Source organism: Gopherus flavomarginatus, chromosome 8 (genome assembly GCF_025201925.1).
Source record: "Gopherus flavomarginatus isolate rGopFla2 chromosome 8, rGopFla2.mat.asm, whole genome shotgun sequence".
Classification (NCBI taxonomy): domain Eukaryota; kingdom Metazoa; phylum Chordata; order Testudines; family Testudinidae; genus Gopherus; species Gopherus flavomarginatus.
In genome coordinates this window covers 73,668,139-73,689,723 of record NC_066624.1, presented here as the reverse complement: position 1 = coordinate 73,689,723, position 21,585 = coordinate 73,668,139, and the positions used below count along the sequence as shown (strand labels likewise).

The window sequence follows — 21,585 nt, the reverse complement described above, 5'->3', positions numbered from 1 at the left end:
GCCCTGTGCAACCTATCACCTTTTACCTTCCACCTAACACTCTCACTCTGCACTGTGCAGGATTAAGGTCCAGGAATGGAGTCAGCAGGGTGAGATATGAACTCCTGGCACAAATCACAGAAATTTGTAGAGTGGGCTTTATGAGGTGCATTAATACTATGTAAAGAGTGTTGCTGTATAAACAAGTTCAGACTTGGCCTCTTAGGAAGTAATAATCAAAGTATTAACTTAGCAGATTCCTGCAATGAAAATGAAGACATCAGTCTATATTACTTTTTCTTTAAAGGTGCTAAGCACCACAGAGCTGGCTTCTGAGATTTACACTTTACATTTTCATGTAGAGCACAAAATTTTCCTCATGTTTTGGTGATATTTCTAGACTAAAGAAGGCAAAAGACAATGCTGAGATATTTATTTATTGGATGGATATGTTATTTTGAAGAGTTTACTTTCAGATCTTAGGCTGCATGCTAGCTTCAATCAAAAATTATAATAGATTTTTTCAGATCTTTTCTTTAAAAACAAAACAAAACATACTGTCTTGTTTCTTTGAAGCTTAGAGCTATTTATAGAAAGCAGACTGAATACTCCGCAGCAAGCCCCATCTGCCTCTGGCTTTCCCATGCCCATATGGAGTAACTACCTGGAATTGGAAAAAAATAACACAAATTCAGAGTTAGGAATATTTTAAAATACATACAATTTTCAGGGACTTGGTATCTCAGGTGCTAAATGATAGGGTAATAGAGTTCTTCAAAATGTGGTATACATTTTCAATGGAGCTCAGGGTCAGATTTTCAAATACTCAGCTTCCACAATAGAGGATAGATTTTTCAGAACAGCCCAGCTGCCACTTATGGCCAGATTTTCAAAAGAACCCATTTTGAGCTCTTCTGAAAAATCTAGTCACTTACTTTGCTGCCTGAATGGAAGCTGAGCTCTTTTGAAAATCTGTCTCTTAGGGCAAGTAGGAAGTAAGCAAAAGCCATCATCATACGGATGGCTGCTGTTTGGTATTCTGTGTACAATGTAATGATTTTTTAAATGTACCTAGCACCAGCCTTTAAGTGCCAGTAGCAAGTCAGCTAGGGAGAGATTTTTAAAAGCACTTGGGTCCAGTTCCCCAAAGGTATTTAGGCACCTATTACCTATTGAAGTCAATGGGAGTTAGGTACCCAAATGGCATTTAGGCGCACAAGTCATTGAGACTTGTGATCCTAAATTCTTGAATGCTTTTGAAAAGCCTCTCCCTAGTTTTCTGTGGACAAGTGTCCAATCAAAAAAAAATGCTATCAGAACTCAAACAAATTAGTTTCCAAGTTGGCCATCTCATCAGACAGGTTTAAAAATGGACATGGCAATTGAATTTCATCCCTAGAAGCAGTCTTGCCAGAACAGGGTGGAATCACATTTGCAGCCTTTCTTACACTACCATTGGCTGCATTGCAGTTGTTCTGTTCACAGAGCAGACTTAATTTTCATCGTTAACCTCGGAACTTTCTCAAGGACTAAAATAACTTAAGCCACATTTCTAATTAAGGACTGGACTGGGCAATTAAAGCACAGCTGTGATTGGGGGCAATACAGAGTGATTGCGCCCCATAGTTCCTAATGTGCAGGGGTAGTTAGGCTGACCAGATTGCAAGTGTGAGGAATCGGGACAGGAGGCATGGTTGGGCTGGGTGGGGTGGGGTGTGTGTGGGGGTAATAGGAGCCTATATAAGAAAAAGCCCCAAATATCAGGACTGTCCCTATAAAATTGGGACATCTGGTCACCCTAGAGGTAGTATGCAATCTGTGCCATTCTTCAGGACCCCCAGTGTGCCCAACCTGCCCCATAGGCTTGAGGTGGAAGAGGAGTGCCTCACCTCTGGGACAATGTGCTTCCCAGAAGGGGTGTCTGAAGGGAGCAGATCCCATGCTCCTACAGCTTAGACTTAGAAACTGTGATTATCTGTGACTCTGTGTGGGTATAGAGCCTGGGATAATCTGGCCCTGATATAATATGTGTTTGATTAATTCCTTTTGGATAATTGGATGTGTCAGAAAATATTGTATTGTTTTGTATAAATAAAACATCTTACATTCTTATGGTGCATTTACATTAAATGTAACTCTTCTGAAGTTTCCATGCAGCTGGTAAAGTAAAATATTCTGATTTTATGCAAAAAGAATAGCAGTAAGTTATTTTTAAAAAGATCTATAAATGTCTGTCAAACATGCTTTCTCATTTTCATTTGCTATGGAACTCTTTGCTTATGTAAATTACAGCAGATGTTAAGCAAATCTGTGTTTCTCTGGAATATTAATACAACTCTGCTGCCTGTAGAAAGAACTGTTTTCAAAAGAAAAATCAATATAGTACTCTAGTGTGTCAGATAAAAAAGAAAATACTGTGTTGAATATGTTAAGTATGGGAAGTAGAGCTGCCCGAGTGGCCCATAGGTAGTGTTATCATTAACACTCACCTAGTGAATTATCTGAGTGCCATTTCAAAGCTAGACTCTCATAAAATCCAGGTGACAAGGGACTAGGAGCCTTGGAGGGATAAAACTCAGTGTAAAGTGAAACTGGGAAGAGAGAAGTGAGATTGTTCTGCATGGAACCACAGAGTGAAATCCACCCTTTCACAGAGAACTTATGCAAAGGGCTATATATTGTGACAAAGTTCCTTCTCTACCTTGGTGGGTTCTGCGCTTATTGGTGGATTTGCTCACCTCGGGTGGAACCCACAATCTGGGTCAACTCCTCCTGTGTCTGATCAGGAGTTGGGAGGTTTGGGGGGAACCAGGGCCCGCCCTCTACTCCGGGTTCCAGCCCAGGGCCCTGTGGATAGCAGCTGTTTATAGTGCCTTCTGTAACAGCTGCATGACAGCTACAACTCCCGGGGCTACTTCCCCATGGCCTCCTCCAAACACTTTCTTTAGCCTCACTGACTAACTAGGAGGCTTTTAACTAGTTTGAGCCAGCCCTTGATTGGCTTCAGGTATCCCAATCAATATAGCTAGCTCCACTGCCTTCTAGAAGGATCTTAATTGGCCCCAGGTGTCTTGATTAACCTGGAACAACTGCCATTTGGTTACCATGGTACCAGGGATTTGTTTAGCCTGTGGCTAACATACCTGTTCCTCACTACTTTACTGTAGCCATCTGGCTTTGCCTCATCACAATACTGAAGTCCCACATAAACCCTTTATTGGGACTCAAATGGTGCATAGAGCCTTTTACTGGCTCTCGGCGCTGGGATGATTTGCTCTTGTATGTATAATGGTTCCAAGTGGAAAAATAAATGGACTGAATATATGCTTTAGGCCAAGATTTAGAACATAGAGGTGACATCAGTATGTGGTGCTGGGGGCTCAGCACTTGTGATAATTAAGTGTTTATTTTTGAAAATCTTGCTTTTGTTTAATTTTTTTCTTTAAAACCATAAGAGAGGCATTTGACAAGGGTGCTGAGGGACATTCTGAAACTTTCTCTCCCTCTCCAGGTCTCTCTAATTCTCTTTGGCCTGGTCTACACTATGATTTTAGGTCGAACTTAGCAGCGTTACCTCGATTTAAGCCTGAACCCGTCCAGCCTTTTTTCCAACTTAAATGGCTCTTAAAATCAATTTCTTTACTCCACCTCCGACGAAAGAATTAGCGCTGAAATCAGCCTTGCTGGGTCAAATTTGGGGTAGTGTGGATGCAATTCGATGGTATTGGCGTCCAGAAGCTATCCCAGAGTGCTCCATTGTGACCGCTCTGGACAGCGCTCTCAATTCAGATGCACTGGCCAGGTAGACAGGAAAAGGCCTGCAAACTTTTGAAACTCATTTCCTGTTTGGCCAGAGTGGTAAGGTGCAGGTGAGTGCAGATCTCATCAGATCTCATCAGCAGAGGTGACCATGATGGAGTCCTAGGATTACAAAAGAACTCCAGCATGGACTGAACGGGAGGTTCAGGATCTGCTCGCCATGTGGGGAGATGAATCCATACTAGCCAAACTCTGTTCCAGTAAATGAAATGCCAAAACATTAGACAAAGTCTCAAAGGGCATGAAGGACAGAGGCCATAACAGGGACACACAGCAGTGCCACATGAAAATTAAGGAGCTATGGCAAGCCTAGCCTACATAAAAACTAGAGAGGCAAATGGCCATTCTGGATCAGAGCCCCAAACATGGCGCTTCTATGATGAGCTGCATGCTATGCTGGGGGGGAAGCCACCACTACTCCAATCCTGTGCTTTGACTCTGTCAATGGAAAATCACAGAACAGGGAAGTGGGTTTTGGGGATGAGGAAGATAGCTCACAGCAAGGAAGCAGAGAAACTGGTTTCCCCAACAGCCAAGATATGTTTTTCAACCTGGACTGGGAGACAATAACCCCCGAACCCACCCAAGGCATGCTCCCGGACCCTGAAGGCAGAGAAACGACGTCTGGTGAGTGCACCTTTGTAAATATTACATATGGTTTAAAAGCAAGCATGTTTAATGATTAATTTGCCCTGGCATTCGCGTCCAGTACAGCTACTACAAAAGCCTGTTAACATGTATGGAGATGGAGCGGAAATCCTCTAGGGACAAAGCTCTCCTGGATGTACCTCCAAAGCCTTTGCAAAAGGTTTCTGGGAAGTGCGGTCTTATTCCATCCACCATGGTAGGACACTTTACCACACCAGGCCAGTAGCATGTAGTCGGGAATCATTGCATAACAAAGCATGGCAGCGTATGGTCCAGGTGTTTGCTGGCATTTGAACAACATCTGTTCTTTATCTTGCTGTGTTATCCTCAGGAGAGTGATATCGTTCATGGTCACCTGGTTGAAATAGGGTGATTTTATTAAGGGGACATTCAGAGGCACCCGTTCCTGCTCGGCTATTTGGCTGTGGGTGAACAGAAATGTTCCCTGTTGTTAGCCACAGGGTGGGGGGAGGGGTGAAGAGTGAGTGATCTCTCACACCAAACCAGCAGGCCCTCAACAAGAGGCAAAATGCGACCTTGTAACGAAAGCACATGTGCTGTGCAACGTGAACAGAAAGGTTTAACGTGAGTGTACCCATTTTTCTCTAAAATGTGTCTTTTTAACTATCGCTCTCCATATTCCTCCACCAGCTACAAATGTTTCTCTTTCACAGAGGCTAGTGAAGATTAGAAGGTGAAAAAATGCACTCGGGATGAAATGTTTTCTGAGCTCCTTCTGTCCTCCCACACTGACAGAGCACAGCAGAATGTGTGGAGGCAGACAAAGTCAGAGTGCAGGAAAGCACAATATGAATGCGAGGAGAGGTGATGGGTTGAAGAGAGTAAGTGGCGGGCTGAAGAGAGTAAGTGGTATCAGTTTGCTGACAGAAGACAAGAGTCAGTGCTCAGGCTGCTGGAAGATCAAACTCATATGCTCCAACGTATGGTTGAGCTGCAGGAAAGGCAGCAGGAGCACAGACCACCGCTATAGCTCTTTGGTAACCAACAGCCCTCCTCCCCAAGTTCCATTGCCTCCTCACCCAGACGCCCAAGAACGCAGTGTCGGGGCCTCCAGCCACCCAGCACTCCCCCCTAGAGGATTGTCCATGCAACAGAAGGCTGGCCTTCAATACGTTTTAAAGTTTTAAAGTGCAGTGTGGCCTTGTCCTACTCTCCTCCCCAATCCCACCCGGGGCTTCCCTCTTCCCCTAGCCCTCCCAGGATACCTTGGCAGTTATGCCCCTATTTGTGTGATGAATTAATAAAGAATGTGAAGCAACAATGACTTTATTGCCTCTGCAAGTGGTGATCAAAGAGGGGAGAGGAGGGTGGCTAGCTTAGAGGGAAATAGAGTGAACCAAGGGCGGGGGGGTTTCATCAAGGAGAAACAAACAGAACTCTCACACCGTAGCCTGGCCAGTCATGAAACTGGTTTTCAAAGCTTCTGTGATGCACACTGCGCCCTCCTGTACTCTTCTAATCACTCTGATGTCTGGCTGTGCATAATCAGCGGCCAGGCGATTTGCCTCAACCTCCCACCCCGCCATAAATGTCATCTCCTTACTCTCACAGACATTGTGGAGCACACAGCAAGCAGTAATAACAATGGGAATATTGGTTTCGCTGAGGGCTATCCGAGTCAGTAAACTGCGCCAGCGAGCTTTTAAACATCCAAATGCACATTCTACCACCATTATGCACTTGCTCAGCCTATAGTTGGACAGCTCCTGACTACTGTCCAGGCTGCCTGTGTATGGCTTCATGAGCCATGGCATTAAGGGGTAGGCTGGGTCCCCAAGGATAACTGTAGGCATTTCAACATTCCAACTGTTATTTTCTGGTCTGGAAATTAAGTCTTTTCCTGCAGCTTTTGAGACAGACCAGAGTTCCTGAAGACACAAGCTTCATATACCTTCCCCGACCATCCCATGTTGATATTGGTGAAATGTCATTTGTGATCCACCAGTGCTTGCAGCACCATTGAAAAGTACCGCTTTCAGTTTATATACTTGCTGGCTTGGTGCTCCAATGCCAAGATAGGGATATGGGGTCCATCTGTCGCCCCACCACAGTTAGGGAATCCCATTTCAGCAAAACCATCCACTATGACCTGCACATTTCCCAAAGTCACTACCCTTAATATCAGCAGCTCTTTGATTGCGTTGGCTACTTGGATCACAGCAGCCCCCACAGTAGATTTTCCCACTCTAAATTGATGCCTGACTGACTGGTAGCTGTCTGGTGTTGCAAGCTTCCACACGGCTATCACCACTAGCTTCTCACCTGCGAGGGCTGCTCTCATCTTGATATTCTGGTGCTTCAGACCAAGGGAAAGCAAGTCACAAAGTTCCATGAAAGTGCCTTTACACATGTGAAAGTTTCACAGCCACTGGGAATTGTACCAGACCTGCAACTCTATGCGGTCCCACCTGTCTGTGCTTGTTTCCCGGGCCTAGAATCGGTGTTCCACAGCATGAGCCTGCCCCAATAACACCATGATGTCCACATTGCCAGGGCCCGTACTTGTCCTCATCACTCTCGTCACCATGCTGCCATCGCCTCCTTGCCTGGTTTTGCATTGGCAAGTTCTGGTTCTGCATATACTCCAGGATAATGCATGTGGTGTTTACAGTGCTCATAATTGCTGTGGTGATCTCAGTGGGCTCCATGATCCCAGTGCTATGGCATCTGGGCTGAAAAAAGGCGCAAAACGATTGTCTGCTCCGACAGAGGGACGGGTGACTGATGACATGGCTTACAGGGAATTAAAGTCCACAAAAGGGGTGGCTTTGCATCAAGGAGAAACACAAACAACTGTCACACAGAATGGCCCCCTCAAGGATCAAACTCAAAACCCTGGGTTTAGCAAGCCGTTGATTTCACAGAGAGAGGAAGCAAATGAATACAAAACAAATCACGTCTATTTCTTGTTTTGATCCACTTTATCTATCTTTTACATCTTTAGGGTGGCTGCAGACAGTGCAGTTCAACTGCTAGCCATTGTCATCTCCTGGGTGCTCTGCAGAAGATGGGAATGACCTGTCTGAGTCACTCCCATGTCTGCCCAAGCGCCCCGACTGACCTCACTGAGGTTGGTTAAAAGAGCACCCAGGAATAGATAACAACGGCTATCAGTCATAACACACCATCTGCTGCCAAAAAGCAATGAGCTGCTGCTGTGTAGCAATGCAGTCCCACATCTGCCAGCACCCAGGAGACTTACGGTGAAAGTCAGCTGTGCAGGCTCCATACTGTGGTATGGCATCTGCACAGGTAACCCAGGAAAAAAGGTGCAAAATGATTGTCTCCTGTTGCTTTCACTGAGGGGGCGGGGGGGGCTGACTACATGTACCCAGAATCACCCACGACACTGTTTTTGCCCCATCAGGCATTGGGCTATCAACCCAGAATTCCAATGGGCAATGGTGACTATGGGAACTGTGGGATAGCTACCCACAATGCAACGCTCTGGAAGTCGATGCTAACCTCAGTACTGTGGACACAGTCCTCCAACTTATTGCACTTAGAGTATTTTTTGTGGGGACACACACAGTCGACTGTATAAAAATGATTTCTGAAAAAATGACTTCTATAAATTCGACCTAATTTCGTAGTGTAGATATACCTTTTGATTGTAAATGCTTTGGGGACAAGGACAATATCTCTCTGTGTGGCCATTCAACATGTAGGACACTGGGCCCCTAGCATTGTGATAATTTAAATATATTATATACTGGAATGAAGGTTGTAACCATGATGCAGCTCTACTGTTGGGAAAGACAGAAACACTCTAATGATAGCAAATTTGGATGGGAAAAAATAATCTGTGGAGAAACTCAGTACCTCTCAGGATTGTGGGCTAGTATGCTGAATCACTTGCCTGAGACAGCACCAGATGACATGTATTCTTGTCCATGTGTAGAAACAAAGAAGAATTAGAACTGCATATAGAACGATGGAAAGGCAAAGTAACTACAGACAGATGGACAGAGATTCTACTGTACCTTACAAATGTCACTCCATTGACCTGGACCATTTATATTGATGGCACGAACTTTAAAGAGATATTCAGTGTTGGGATCCAGATTATGTATCTCAAGGTTCTGATGCTTTATCCCATGCAATTCTCCAGCTAATTGTGTTTGGACAATGTTATCAGGGCTAACAGAAACAACTTCATAGAACTCTACATTAAAGAAATCCACGTCTTCTGTGGGACATGTCCAGTAAATCTGTGGAGAAAAAAGATCTACATTGTCCAGCTATATGTTTTTGTTTTATTTTCTTACATTTTCATTTCAATTTTTTGGAAACAGGCCACTATGTTTTTTCTCTTCGTTTTTACTGCTGTTTCTGCATTTAAAAATTAAAACGTGCCTAACAAAGCATGTAATAAGTGAAAGGCAATGACAATTGGGATCGCATTTCGAAAAATGGTAAGTACCTTCCGGGATGTTCAGAGCACACTCATCTCTCACACTGAAATTGATGTCTGGCGTAAGCATTTAGCACTTTCTATGACTTATTTGACATCTCATCTAACTGATGAGAGCTGATTAATATATCAAACTTAAAAACATAAAATAACACATTTTTTTAAAAAAACAACTCAAATAGGACCCAATTCTGAGATATGCTGAGCAAAAAACAACTTGATTTTGTATGAGCCACAACATACAGTGCCCTATTATGCCAACATTTAATGTTAAATACATCTACTTCCTTTGTACAGGAACGTTCAAATAGTAAATTCTCATAATGACCCTATTAACTACAATGGGTTCAATGTCTTATCTATTATCTCAGAATGAACTTTATCAGCATTACTCATTCACAAAATAAATGTTTTAAGCTATATTAAAAGGAAACGCAATTTGGCTAAACCAGGACCTAGTCTACATACATTTTTTTATATTTATAAGTCTTACTTTGGCCGCCCTTGGATATACAAGCGTCTGGTAGATGATAACTAGACCTGGAACCATAGATGATCCATTGTCAAATGGTTCTGGATTGTGACTGATACTGTAGCTTTGATGCTTTCTTTCTTTTCTTGGAACTTGAGTAGATGCATCCCAAAATGCAAACATTTCATTATGCTCTTTACGATGAGGAGGAGGTGTGGAGTTTGGTCTTCCACACATTTCTTTCCTCATCACACTTGATTCATACTGTGAATTTAAGGTTGATAAAGATGGACTTCGGTGCACAGTTAGATGTTTTTCTGCATGGGTACTGGAAATTTTCCTTGGAACCATTATGTCTGAATTACAGGGATAAGGAGCTTTGTTTGCTTTATCAGCTGATTGCTTCATTCTAACAGGTGATTGGAAAAGGTCATGCAAGTTGGCTGAAAGCTCTTCAAAGTTGAGTTTAAGGTTCTGAATAGGATCTTCTCTGAGTCGTGCGCTGGGCTGATAAATATTAGTAATTGCATCTTCTATTTCTTTTACCAAAAAGTTTGCAGATTGCAGAAATGCAATCTGGTTTTCCTCCTTCAAAGCCTCCTTAGAATATTGAATAAGGCTATCCATTTGAGAGATTTTTATGGATGTATGTGCCACATACTCTATAATTCCCTTCTCTTTTTTAAGTTCAATGTTCTCAAGCAACTCCATCATCTCCTTCTCTTGTTCACGGAGAATGTTCCGTAACTTGAGGAATCCATTTCTGATCTCCTTTCTTTTAGTTTCTTTGTAGGTCTTAAAATTGTTCTTTAGCAAAAGGATTTCCATTAGATCATTATCGACCCCATATCGGACTGGAAAACAAAATTAAGCCAATAATTTCAACATCACATTGTAATGTTGTGTAGCAGTTAGCTGGCCTAGTATAGCATAAAGGACTGGTAGAAGACAAGGAATCAGAATTCTGATGCTTTACTCAGTAGTGCCACTGTTTGCTAAGTGTCCTTGTAGTAATTATTAATTACTTTTCAAATCTGAATGGCTAAAGTTAGAAACCTTAATAGACGTGACCTAATTTTGAGAGGTGCCAGAGCTTGGCACTTCTGAAAATTAGGTGGCCACTTCTTTAGATGACAAAGTGGGGATTTAGATGCATAAATTTACATATCCAAATTCAAAAAAATTGGCCTCATCCTCTTAGAGCCTCAATTTGGTCTTCTGTAAAATAGATCTGATAATGCTTATGTACCTCACATGGGATATTTTCAAATTTAATTTATGAGTGATCATAAAGCCCAGAGTAATCTTTGTGAAATTTATCATGTTAATGTAAAGTATTACTTATTATGAAAACTATACTAGCAAATACCAGCAATTATTTGAATTTCTTGTTTTGTTTTTCATTCTGTCCCTCTGTCTTTTCAAAGGTTGTTATAGGGATTTAGCCATGGAACTCCTATTTAATTTAGAATCTGGTGCCAGGGTAATATCCTGATTTAAAAGTTTATACACATAAATTCTCTTATAAGCAGGAGGGAAAAGGGGATGGACAGGATTCTGAGAGTGGTCAGATGAGGGAAACAGTAACTAGGAGGACGAGGCATACAGTATCTGCTCTTGAAGTGGGGAGCATTGGGGTAGGCAAAGGAAAAGGATGAATGGAGGGGAATGTCAGAGATGCAGGGTACCTGATGAGGGGTGCTGAGGCTAATGAGGTGGATAGAAGGTGATGCAAGGAAATGTGGGGAGGTGGGAAATCCATAAATTCTTATTTCTTTTAAACTGTAAGGGTCAATTTCTGGCCCATACTATAAGCCCTTTGTCGTACTTTGGCAGTGTAAAGTGACTGTAAAAATGCCACAACTGTACAGCTGAAGAGTCCCCCCATGTGAGGGAATGTCTGACTTAGCTGTCTCTAAACCACCCCACATCTCGGGGAGAGAGCTCAGCCATAGTGCTGTGGAATTCCAGTAAGTCCTGGCTGGTAAAGCACCCAGGCATGACTTCCTAATGACTGCAGCAGTGAAGCCTTGCGTTGATAGATTTCATATCTGTCACAGCACAACCTTGCAGTAGCTGTCATGTGTTAATGTGCTTTAAACTTGTATATATCTATCTTTCAATCGATTGATAGGTAGGAAATTTGCAAAAAACTTCATTAAAATAGTTGTTGTTGAAAGTGCGTTTCAGGGGAGTCCAGCTGAAACAATATTACCCCTTCTATACAAAAATCACACAGCCAGTTAAATTGTGACAAACAGCAGTTTTTAAAAACAGCACAGACAAGCAGAAAAGCTGAAATAGGAACCTTTTTTAAACTTGGCAATAGCACTGAAGAGTGAAGCAGCCTCATTTGAACACGCCACAGGCAAGGGTAGTGTCTCATGATCGTAGTGCAGTGAGTCACTACAGGACTCACAGATTAACTCGTGGTCATCTAGACAGTATTTAGAAAGGTTTGAGTTCGGATGGAGTAAACAACAGCATTCTCCTTGATCTTCTCGATAGGCTTTGGTAAATATGTGGTCTTGAGTGGTGATCTCACTGTGATATAACCTTAGACATTCGTTACAAAAATTCAGCCGGCATGTGAGACATCTCTTGGACGCCTTCCTTGTCTTCTCTTTGCAAACTTGACAATAGATTGGTGCTTGGGTTCTGTCAAATCTCCACCTCAGAAAGCCATGTCTGCGCATGTATCTCCTAGCCAGTTTGGCTCTCAGGTAATTCATCCTCAACTGAATTTTATTAGAGTAGGGGAGGCAGTGTGCTTTGATACACACTGGGCATACGATGATGAAGAAAGTTTCAGTTACTTCAGCCTGGGCTTTGCTTTTACTTATGCACTTCTCACAAATGCAGTGGTTGCATGGCAGCATAAATGGGTAGAGATACAGTTGTTTACATAATGGACAAATGAGTTGGTCACGAAAAGCATGTCCTGATGCATCCCTGTCCAGTGTAATGATTGATGTGTCACTTTTACTTCCAAAGCTTGGCAAGGCAACTTTTGAACTGAAAACAAAAAAAATGTGGATACTCACTAAGAAACAGAAGCTGTCTGTTTTATTTTTCAAGATGTTCCTTACCCCGCATCACCACAAGTGTTGCAACTATTACACAAATGTCATCACTGAGCACCTATTTTTTGTTCCATCTCTTTTTCTTGTTTATATGCTTTGCCTGTTAAATTACTATAATGAGTTATGATTCATGTGAATAGTAAAAAAAAACAGGTATCTTAACCACTGTATCTAACTATCCCTTGCCTTACAAGGGGAATCAAAATCCGCCTTATAATGGAACCTTATTGCCATCTCAAGGATCCTTGTGGACATAAGTTTAAAAAGTGGCTGGTGATTTTGGGCGTCTCAATTTTTGAAGTGCCCAGCCTGGAATGCCTTAAAGGGGCCTGATTTTCAGAAAGTGCTCTATAAATCTCTCTGCTCTGTAAGTGCTTTTGAAAGTCTTGGTCAACAGTCTCTTCATGAGTCCAGTGAAGATGACATAAGCTCAAGTGGTTATCATAGTCACCAGAAACATGAGATAAAATTACTGCCTCATCATTCAATTTTTGCTGTATATCTGGTTGGGTTGCAGCCTTGGACAGTCTTGTACCCACTCCCTGCTTCCATAATACTGCCTTCACCACTACATTTCCTTGCTCCACTCTTCTTGCTACTTTTCAATCCCATATCTTCTCACACACACACACACACACACACACACACACACGCTCCAAAACTGCTGCTCCTCCCACCTTGATTGTTGCCTGTCCCCTCCCCCGTATATAAGTGTGTAAAATCATAAACTAAATAGATTCTTCCCAGAGCTGCTCTTATTCCACCCACTTGCCTCTCCCACTTTCAGAGTTATATATTTTAAAGGCAAGAATCACTTATGAGTCATGTATCTCTGGAGATCAAACGGTTCTTCTCCACTCTAAGGGTACGTCTGCACTACAGGATAATTCTGATTTTACATAAACTGGTTTTATAAAACAGATTGTGTAAAGTCAAGTGCACGCGGCCACACTAAGCACATTAATTCGGCGGTGTGCATCCATAGTCCAAGGCTAGTGTCGATTTCCGGAGCGTTGCACTGTGGGTAGCTATTCCACAGTTATCCCATAGTTCCCGCAGTCTCCCCCGCCCCTTAGAATTCTGGGTTGAGAGCCCAGTGGCTGATGGGGCAAAAATCATTTTCGCGGGTGGTTCTGGGTAAATGTTGTCAGTCATTCCTTCCTCCGGGAAAGCAATGGCAGACAATCATTTTGCTCCTTTTTTCCCTGGATTGCCCTGGCAGACGCCATAGCACGGCAACTATGGAGCCCGTTCAGCTTTTTTTTTTACAGTCACCGTATGTGTACTGGATGCCGCGGACAGAGGCAATACTCCAGCGCTACACAGCAGCATTCATTTGCTTTTGCATGTATCATACCTTTAGTCCCAGATTTGGACCTTAGCATCCAAAATATGGGGGTTAGCATGAAAAACCTCCAAGCTTAGTTACCAGCTTGGAGTGGGTACTGCTGCCACCACCCAAAAAATTAGAGTGTTTTGGGGCACTCTGGTCCCCCTGGAAAACCTTCCCTGGGGACCCCAAGACCCAAATCCCTTGAGTCTCACAACAAAGGGAAATAATCCTTTTTCCCTTCCCCCCTCCAGGTGCTCCTAGAGAGATACACAGACACAAGCTCTGTGAATCTACACAGAGTGACTCCCCCACTCTGTTCCCAGTCCTGGAAACCAGAATCACCGAGTCAATATCCCTTCCCTCCCCCAACCCAGAGGGTAGGCAAAGTCAGGCGAACAAATCCAACACACACAGATTTCCCTCTGACTCCTTGCCCCCACCAATTCCCTGGTGAGTACAGACTCAACTTCCCTGAAGTTTCCCAGTAAAGAAAACTTCAACAGATTTTAAAAAGAAAGCTTTATATAAAAAGAAAGAAAAATACATACAAATGGTCTCTCTGTATTAAGGTGACAAATACAGGGTCAATTGCTTAAAAGAAATATGAATAAACAGCCTTATTCAAAAAGAATACCAATTAAAGCACTCCAGCCACTATATTCATGTAAATACCAAAGAAAATAAACCATATAACTTACTACTTGATCTCTTTGTCTTTACAACTAGGAAACAGAAGATTAGAAAGTAAAACTACTTCTCCAAAGCTCAGAGACAGCAGGCAGACAGAAAACAAAGACTCAGACACAACCTTCCCTCCACCCAAAGTTGAAAAAATCCGGTTTCCTGATTGGTCCTCTGGTCAGGTGCTTCAGGTGAAAGACACATTAACCCTTAGCTATCTGTTTATGACAGCATGATAATAGAGATGGTTACCAGTCGTTCTGTACTATCTGCTGCCAGTGTAATTTGGCAATGAGATGACGGTTATCTGTCCTTCTGTGCTGTCTGCTGCTATCATGGGTGCCCCTGGCTGAGATCAGCCGGGGGCGCAAAAGCAAAACTGGGAATGACTCCCTGAGTCAATCCTTCCTTTATGGTTTCTAAAAATAGAGTCAGTCCTGCCTAGAATATGGGGCAAGTGTACTAGAGAACCAGTGTACCAGAGAGCACAGCTGCTCCATGTCAGATCCTGCAGAAATGATGAGCTACATGCCATTCACGGGGGGTGCCCCTGAAACAACCCCACCCATTGCTTCCCTCCTCCCCCAACCTTCCTGGGCTACCGTGGCAGTGTCCCCCTCATTTGTGTCATGAAGTTATAAAGAATGCAGGAATAACAAACAGTGATTTGTTGTTGAGATAAAATGAGGGGGAGGCAGCCTCCTGGTGCTATGACAGTCCAGCCAGGACATTAAGCGGTGTGGGGCAGAGGAGCCCAGCATGCTGCTGCTATGATAGTCCAGGCAGTACAGAATCTTTTCTTTACACAGGAAAGGGAGGGGGCTGATGGAGCTCAGCCCCCAGTTGCTATGATGAGGACGGTTACCAGCCATTCTGTCCCATCTACTGGGAATGACCAGGAATCATTCCTATTTTTACCCAGGCACCCCTGAGGCCAGCCAGGGGTATTCAGCAGTTATCAATCATGTACCATCTGCCACCAGGGAGGGAGAGGAGCAGATACTGCTCTTCACTGCTGCAGCATCACGTCTACCACCAGCATTCAGTAGACATAGGGTGACATTGAAAAAAGTCAAGAAATGATTTCTTTCCCTTTTCTTTCACGTGGTGGGGGGAGGGAGTAAATTGATGAGCTATACCCTGAGCCATGCTGGACAATGTGTTTGAACCTACAGGCATTGGGAGCTCAGAAAAGAATGCAGCTACTTTTTGGAGACTGCTGGGGACTGTGGGATAGCTGGAGTCTTCAGTACCCCCTCCCTCCCTCCATGAACATCCATTTGAGTCTCTGGCTTCCCGTTACGCTTGTCACGCAGCACTGTGTAGCCTATAGATTTTTTTTTCAAACGCTTTGGCATTTCGTCTTCTGTAACGGAGCTCTGATAGAACAGATTTGTTTCCTTATACAGCGATCAGATCCAGTATCTCCCGTATGGTCCATGCTGGAGCTCTTTTTGGATTTGGGACTGCATTGCCACCCACGCTGATCAGAGCTCCACGCTGGGCAAACAGGAAATGAAAATCAAAATTTCGCCGGGCTTTTCCTGTTTACCTGGCCACTACATTCGAGTTGAGATTGCTGTCCAGAGCGGTCACAGTGGTGCACTGTGGAATACCGCCCAGAGGCCAATACCTTCGATTTGCGGCCACACTAACCCTAATCCGATATGGTAATACCGATTTTAGCACTACTCCTCTCGTTGGGGAGGAATACAGAAATCGATTTAAAGAGCCCTTTATATCAATATAAAGGGCCTCGTAGTGTGGACGGGTACAGGGTTAAATCGGTTTAACGCTGCTAAAATCGGTTTAAACGCATAGTGTAGACCAGGCCTAAATCTTTATCACCACTACCGCTACTTTGGTCTGGCTAGTTTCTTAGAGCCTCAGGCATACCGTTGCAGTCATTTCTTTTCACTGTCTGCTCTTCAATTTAATCTGTTTAGTACTGAAGCTTTTCCATCCCTCCTCTCCCGCACACACACACCAAGATCATTATCATCCCATCTTTCTACTCTTTTCAGAACATTTTTTGCAGTTGACTTTCAGTTTCCTCTACTCCCCAACCCTGACCATCATTTTCCATTAGTTGGTATTTTTCTCTTACATCTCACTTCACATTTCTCTTTATCAAACATGTGTCTCTTCTCATTGTACACGCCTCTTTCTTTCCTTTTCTCAGGCTTTCACTCAATTAGAGCTGGTGGGAATTTTTCAGTTAACCATTTTTTCACTAAAAAAAATGTAAATTTGTCAAAACCAAAACTGTTCACAAATCAATGAATTTTCTGACTTGAAAAAATGTCAAGAATAAAGCTTTTAAATTGTCAAAATATTTCATTTTTTTATTTTCTAAGTGAAAAATTCCAGTTTCCTGGTTCAAAATAACTGTTTTGAAATTTATGCTCAATGAGAGTTTAAAAAAAAAAGAAAAGAAAAGAAACAGTCAACAGTAAAATGGAACATTGTGAAATTACTGATACAAAAACATTTCAGTTGACCCAAACTGAAATAAATCTTCAGGGTCCGGGTTTTGTTTTGGGATTCACAAACATTTTTTAGATTGTTTTTTTTTAATTTTCCTCTTGATTCAGGCAGAGAAAAATTTTCCTGGATGGGAAAATTGCCCTCCCACTACCTCAGCTCTACTTTCCATGCCCAGCTTGGTCACATTGAGAATAATTGACAATTTTTGATTTGCCAAAATAAAAAAAAAGCAGCATATCCATTGAAACGCAATATGTAAAAAAAGAATCAAAGAATCATTCTCTGAATGCACTTACTGACGTCTCCTTGTGGCTCTGGGAAGGTATGATGCATAGATGGTATTCCTGCAGCATCTGCTCTCATAATACTGACAGCTGGTGTTCTCATCAGTGGCACAGCAACAGCACTTGCAATCTGGGTCATTTGAACAGGAGCAGCAGCACCAGTGGCAATTTGGGTGCTCTGAACATGAGCAGTGACAACATTGGCAAGCTCTGCCTTCTGCATATGGGCAGGGGAAACAGTTGCAATTCCTCTCCTGAGTAAAAAGGAAACGCCAACACAAACAACATTCTTCATCAGTCCTTTCCAGTGGCGGGCAGCAATGGCAGCCCGGGCAACATGGCCAACTTAGGCATAAAGTATTGGCCATCGCTCCACAAGACACTCGGAAGAAGGTTCACTGACCTTTGGAACCTAACCTCACTTTACACAGTAGCACTTCTAAAACACATGAGACCAGTTTGATGACTCAGGCTTTGTGTTGGGATAAATGGTTCTCATTCCAGTTAGGAATAATGATGTCACAAGGAGCTATTTAACTAAGGACAGTCATATTTGCATATGTAAGTGATGTGCTGATTACATCATGTGCATGTCACAATTACTAAGATCTACCTTTGCTGTTACTTGTATTGGCACCCAATACAACTGTTTCTGAGCTTGCAGAAGTTACATCTTCTCCCAGCAACCAATGGCACTTCAGAGAATTTTCTGTTGGAAATTCATGTGTGTTGAAAATTTGGGAGCTGCATGAAATAAATAGAATACATTATAAAATAAACACAGGTAATATTGTACTGGTTGTATCATTCATGCCCATATTTAGAGTCAGTAAAAGCCTATATTTTGAAATAATTTGCCTCAGAATTTTTAAGGTACTGCAGGAACATAGGGTGTCTTGCTGCACAATGTAGCTCCAGCTTGCCACAGAGAACCTGAGGATTTTCCACCTACCTTATGAAAGGTATGAGCGAGAGAGAGGCATTTTCTGAAGTCTTGTCTTTTTCAGGGCAGACGACCAGCCATTCTACCCCCACCCCACTCTCCAGAAATAAGGCAGAGTCTGGTCCTGTTTAACTTCCTTCCCATCCAGTTTCCAGTTTCTTCCCATCACTTTGGATGGTAATATAAAGGCTTTAGAAAGAGCGGGGGGGGGGGGGATTCAATGCACTTTTCCAGAGGGGATAATTTCAGCATCTGCCCTTTATATCTGCATGATACCCAGTCATTTCAGTGCCTCATATTGACAATTAGCATTCCTTTGCCATCTATCGAGGAATAATCCCACAAACTGTTTGATACCAAAAAGCAAGGGCAATGTGGTCCAGCCTATTAAAAAGTTTGATACAACAAAGCAAGGCACTCTGGAACCAGCCAACTTCAGTTATTACAATTTATTGCTTGCATTAAAGGCACAATCTAGAGGCCACATCCAAACATGGGGCCCCATTATGTTGAGTGCTGTACATACACAAAACAAGAGACCATAAAGACCTTACAGACTAAACAGACAAAGGGTGGGAGAAAGGTAAAATACTGATATCTCCATTTTACAGATGGGGAATAGCAGGATTTTCAGAGTGATTAAGTATTTTATCCAAGTTCACACAGGAAGTCTGTGGCAGAGCAGTAAATGAACCTAGGTCTCCTAAGTGCTTGCCCTGTGCCCTCACCACAAGGCTATTCTGTTGTAGAAAACTTTTCCTTGCAAACTTTACAAAGCTGATGATTTTTTTGTCATGGTTCCCATCCTGAAATTTGGTTTCTTCTTTAGCTAGCCTTCTCCCAGCACCTGGAAGGACTGAATCTGCTACCACAGACAGACCCCAGGGAAGGTCTTCAGTTCTGTTCTACATGATGATCATGAAAGCTGGCATAAGTTATATCCATTGAGGCTGCAGAAATTTTGTGATTTCACACAAATATTTAACAGATTGATCTACATATTTAATGAATATGAATTGTTGTTTACATAACCCGCGAAAGACCTGATTAGCAGACATTAAGAGTGACGAGTGTACTGCTCTTAGGAACACAGGAATAGCTTTGTTCTTGACAGGCTCCAGGTAATTACAGAGGCTCCTGAAGACTCTACCGCACCCTACTTTTCCTAAATGGATGGGGACCTATGGCTGGATCAATGAACTTGGTGAAATATGCTTTTGACAATGTATGATACCTCTGATGCTCATGTCATTCACTGGCACGGGAAGGGAATTGTTGACTTTGCATTGCCAGCATCTCTCAGGAAATACAGAAAAATGTCAACCTTATCCCCCACAAACCCATGCGAGGGACCTTCTACATACTTCTCAAGATACAAAAACAAGGGAACCCTGGCTAAGGCACTCCTATGGAAGTTAATATCAGGACTCATAAAAAACATCCTCAAACCATTCAACACACAAAGGGACAGCTTCCTCCAGGACACAACTGACTTCCTCCAGAAACTCTGCAACATTAACAGCCTCCCTCAGAACACCATCCTTGCTACCATGGATGTCTCCTCACTATACACCAACACTATGCACTATACACAGAATCACTGCCTACCTCAAATATCTACAGGAAAATAGACAACACTCAGATGTCCACTCCAAACACATCCATTCCATCCTCACCCATAACAATTTTACATTCAACAACAAACACTTCCTCCAAATCATGGAAACAGCCATGGAGACTAGGATGGCTCCCCAGTATGCCAACCTTTTCATGGATTACCTTCAGAAAGAAAATGCACCACAAAATCAATGATATACCTGAGATACATTTCATCCTCTAGACAGATGACCTAAACTTCATCATAGATTTCCAGCACAACTTCAGCAACCATCACCTATCCATTAAACTATCTCTCTAGAACACTCCCACACTAGCATTGCCTTCCTGGACACCATGCTCAGCTTCAGCAGTGGAACTCTACAACCATCTCTACACAAGGAACCCACAGATCGCCACATCTACGTTCATCCAGTAACCACTCAAAACAGACCAAGAAATCTATATACAGACCAGCACTCAAATACCACAGAATAAAGTCCAAAGAGAGTCTGGGATAACACAAAACCACCTTCACCAAACAAGGACACTTTACCAGACAAGTAGATCATATCATGGAACAGGCCAGTCAAATACTCAGAATCTGCTTCAATACAAAAATAACCATACACCGCTAATTGGCACCTACCCCCCAACAGTGGAATCCATATGGGATATTATTAAACGATTACAATCCATACTAGTTGGGGACCACATCCTGAAAATCTTCTTTCCTGAACCCCCTCTTCTAGCTGTCAAACAACCCCCCATTCTCCTCATCAGAAGCAAGCTCCCCACAGACCAAGACCGGGCAATTTGAAGCTGCACCAGACCCTGCCAGAATAGCAGATGCAAAACTTGTAGCTATAGCTCCACTGCTCCAACACCTCTCACAACACATCTTTCAAGATCTGTGGTCCTACACATGCCTATCACTACAAGTGGTGTACTTCATCCAGTGCACTAAATGCCTCAACAACTATGTGGGCAAAACAGACAATCATTCCACTCTTGAATGAACTGAAACAGAAAAATGCTAAAAGACAAAAACACCGTATCACCTGTGGGTGAAATCTTTTCACAAAGCAATCACTCTATAACTGACTTCTCAGTTCTTATCCTCAAAGGACTCCTTCAAAGGATGGCTTTGCTACACACTAACAATCATGAACTGAATAGGGACACTGAATTTATGGTTTATTACAACAATCTGTAACCCACTCAACTTCCCTCCTCTAGCCTTCCCCACCTCTTTTCCCTCTATGACTGAAGTGGTGGTAACTGGCCACTTCACCTTAAATGGTCCCTTGAAATGTAACTACAATCTGTTCCAACTTGTATTTAGCTGTGACACGCTAAGTACATTTCTCAGACCTGAAAAAGAGCTCTGTGTAAGCTTGAAAGCTTGTCTGTGTCACCAACAGATGTTGGTCAAATAAAAGATATTTCCTCACCCACCTTGTCTCTCTAGGTAAATATAACAGTTACCATTAAACAATCAATAGTGTCCAACAATTACCACATAGAGAAATCTGAGATAGTGCAGTCTTTTTCCTTTACTTGAAAGTGAAGACAATAGTAAAAACAGTATAGTATCTGTTGGCGATGTTGATTTTTAATGGCAACCACTGTGCTGTAGATAATTAAAAGTTTCTTTAACATGCAGAATATTCATCAGCTTCGATTAATGGGCTAATGAATAATTTGGGAATAATTAAGACAGGAGTCTTGACAAAGTTTATTATTAGGGCTACAGTGTAGTCATTATAGGCTATTTGCTTAAAGCCTACTCTACTTAGAGATTTTTCTAATTCACTGAATCATA

General features: G+C 42.6%; 1 protein-coding gene across 1 annotated transcript; it reads right to left on the bottom strand.

Moving 5' to 3' along the window:
• Positions 1-562: 562 nt before the first annotated feature.
• On the bottom strand, positions 563-17,589 carry TRIM42 (tripartite motif containing 42). The gene is made up of 5 exons (XM_050964040.1): positions 17,234-17,589; positions 11,662-12,368; positions 9,375-10,207; positions 8,451-8,678; positions 563-643 (listed from the first exon to the last, which is right to left on the bottom strand). The coding sequence occupies exons 1-5, from the start codon at positions 17,587-17,589 to the stop codon at positions 563-565; spliced, it is 2,205 nt and encodes a 734-aa protein (XP_050819997.1).
• Positions 17,590-21,585: the final 3,996 nt, after the last annotated feature.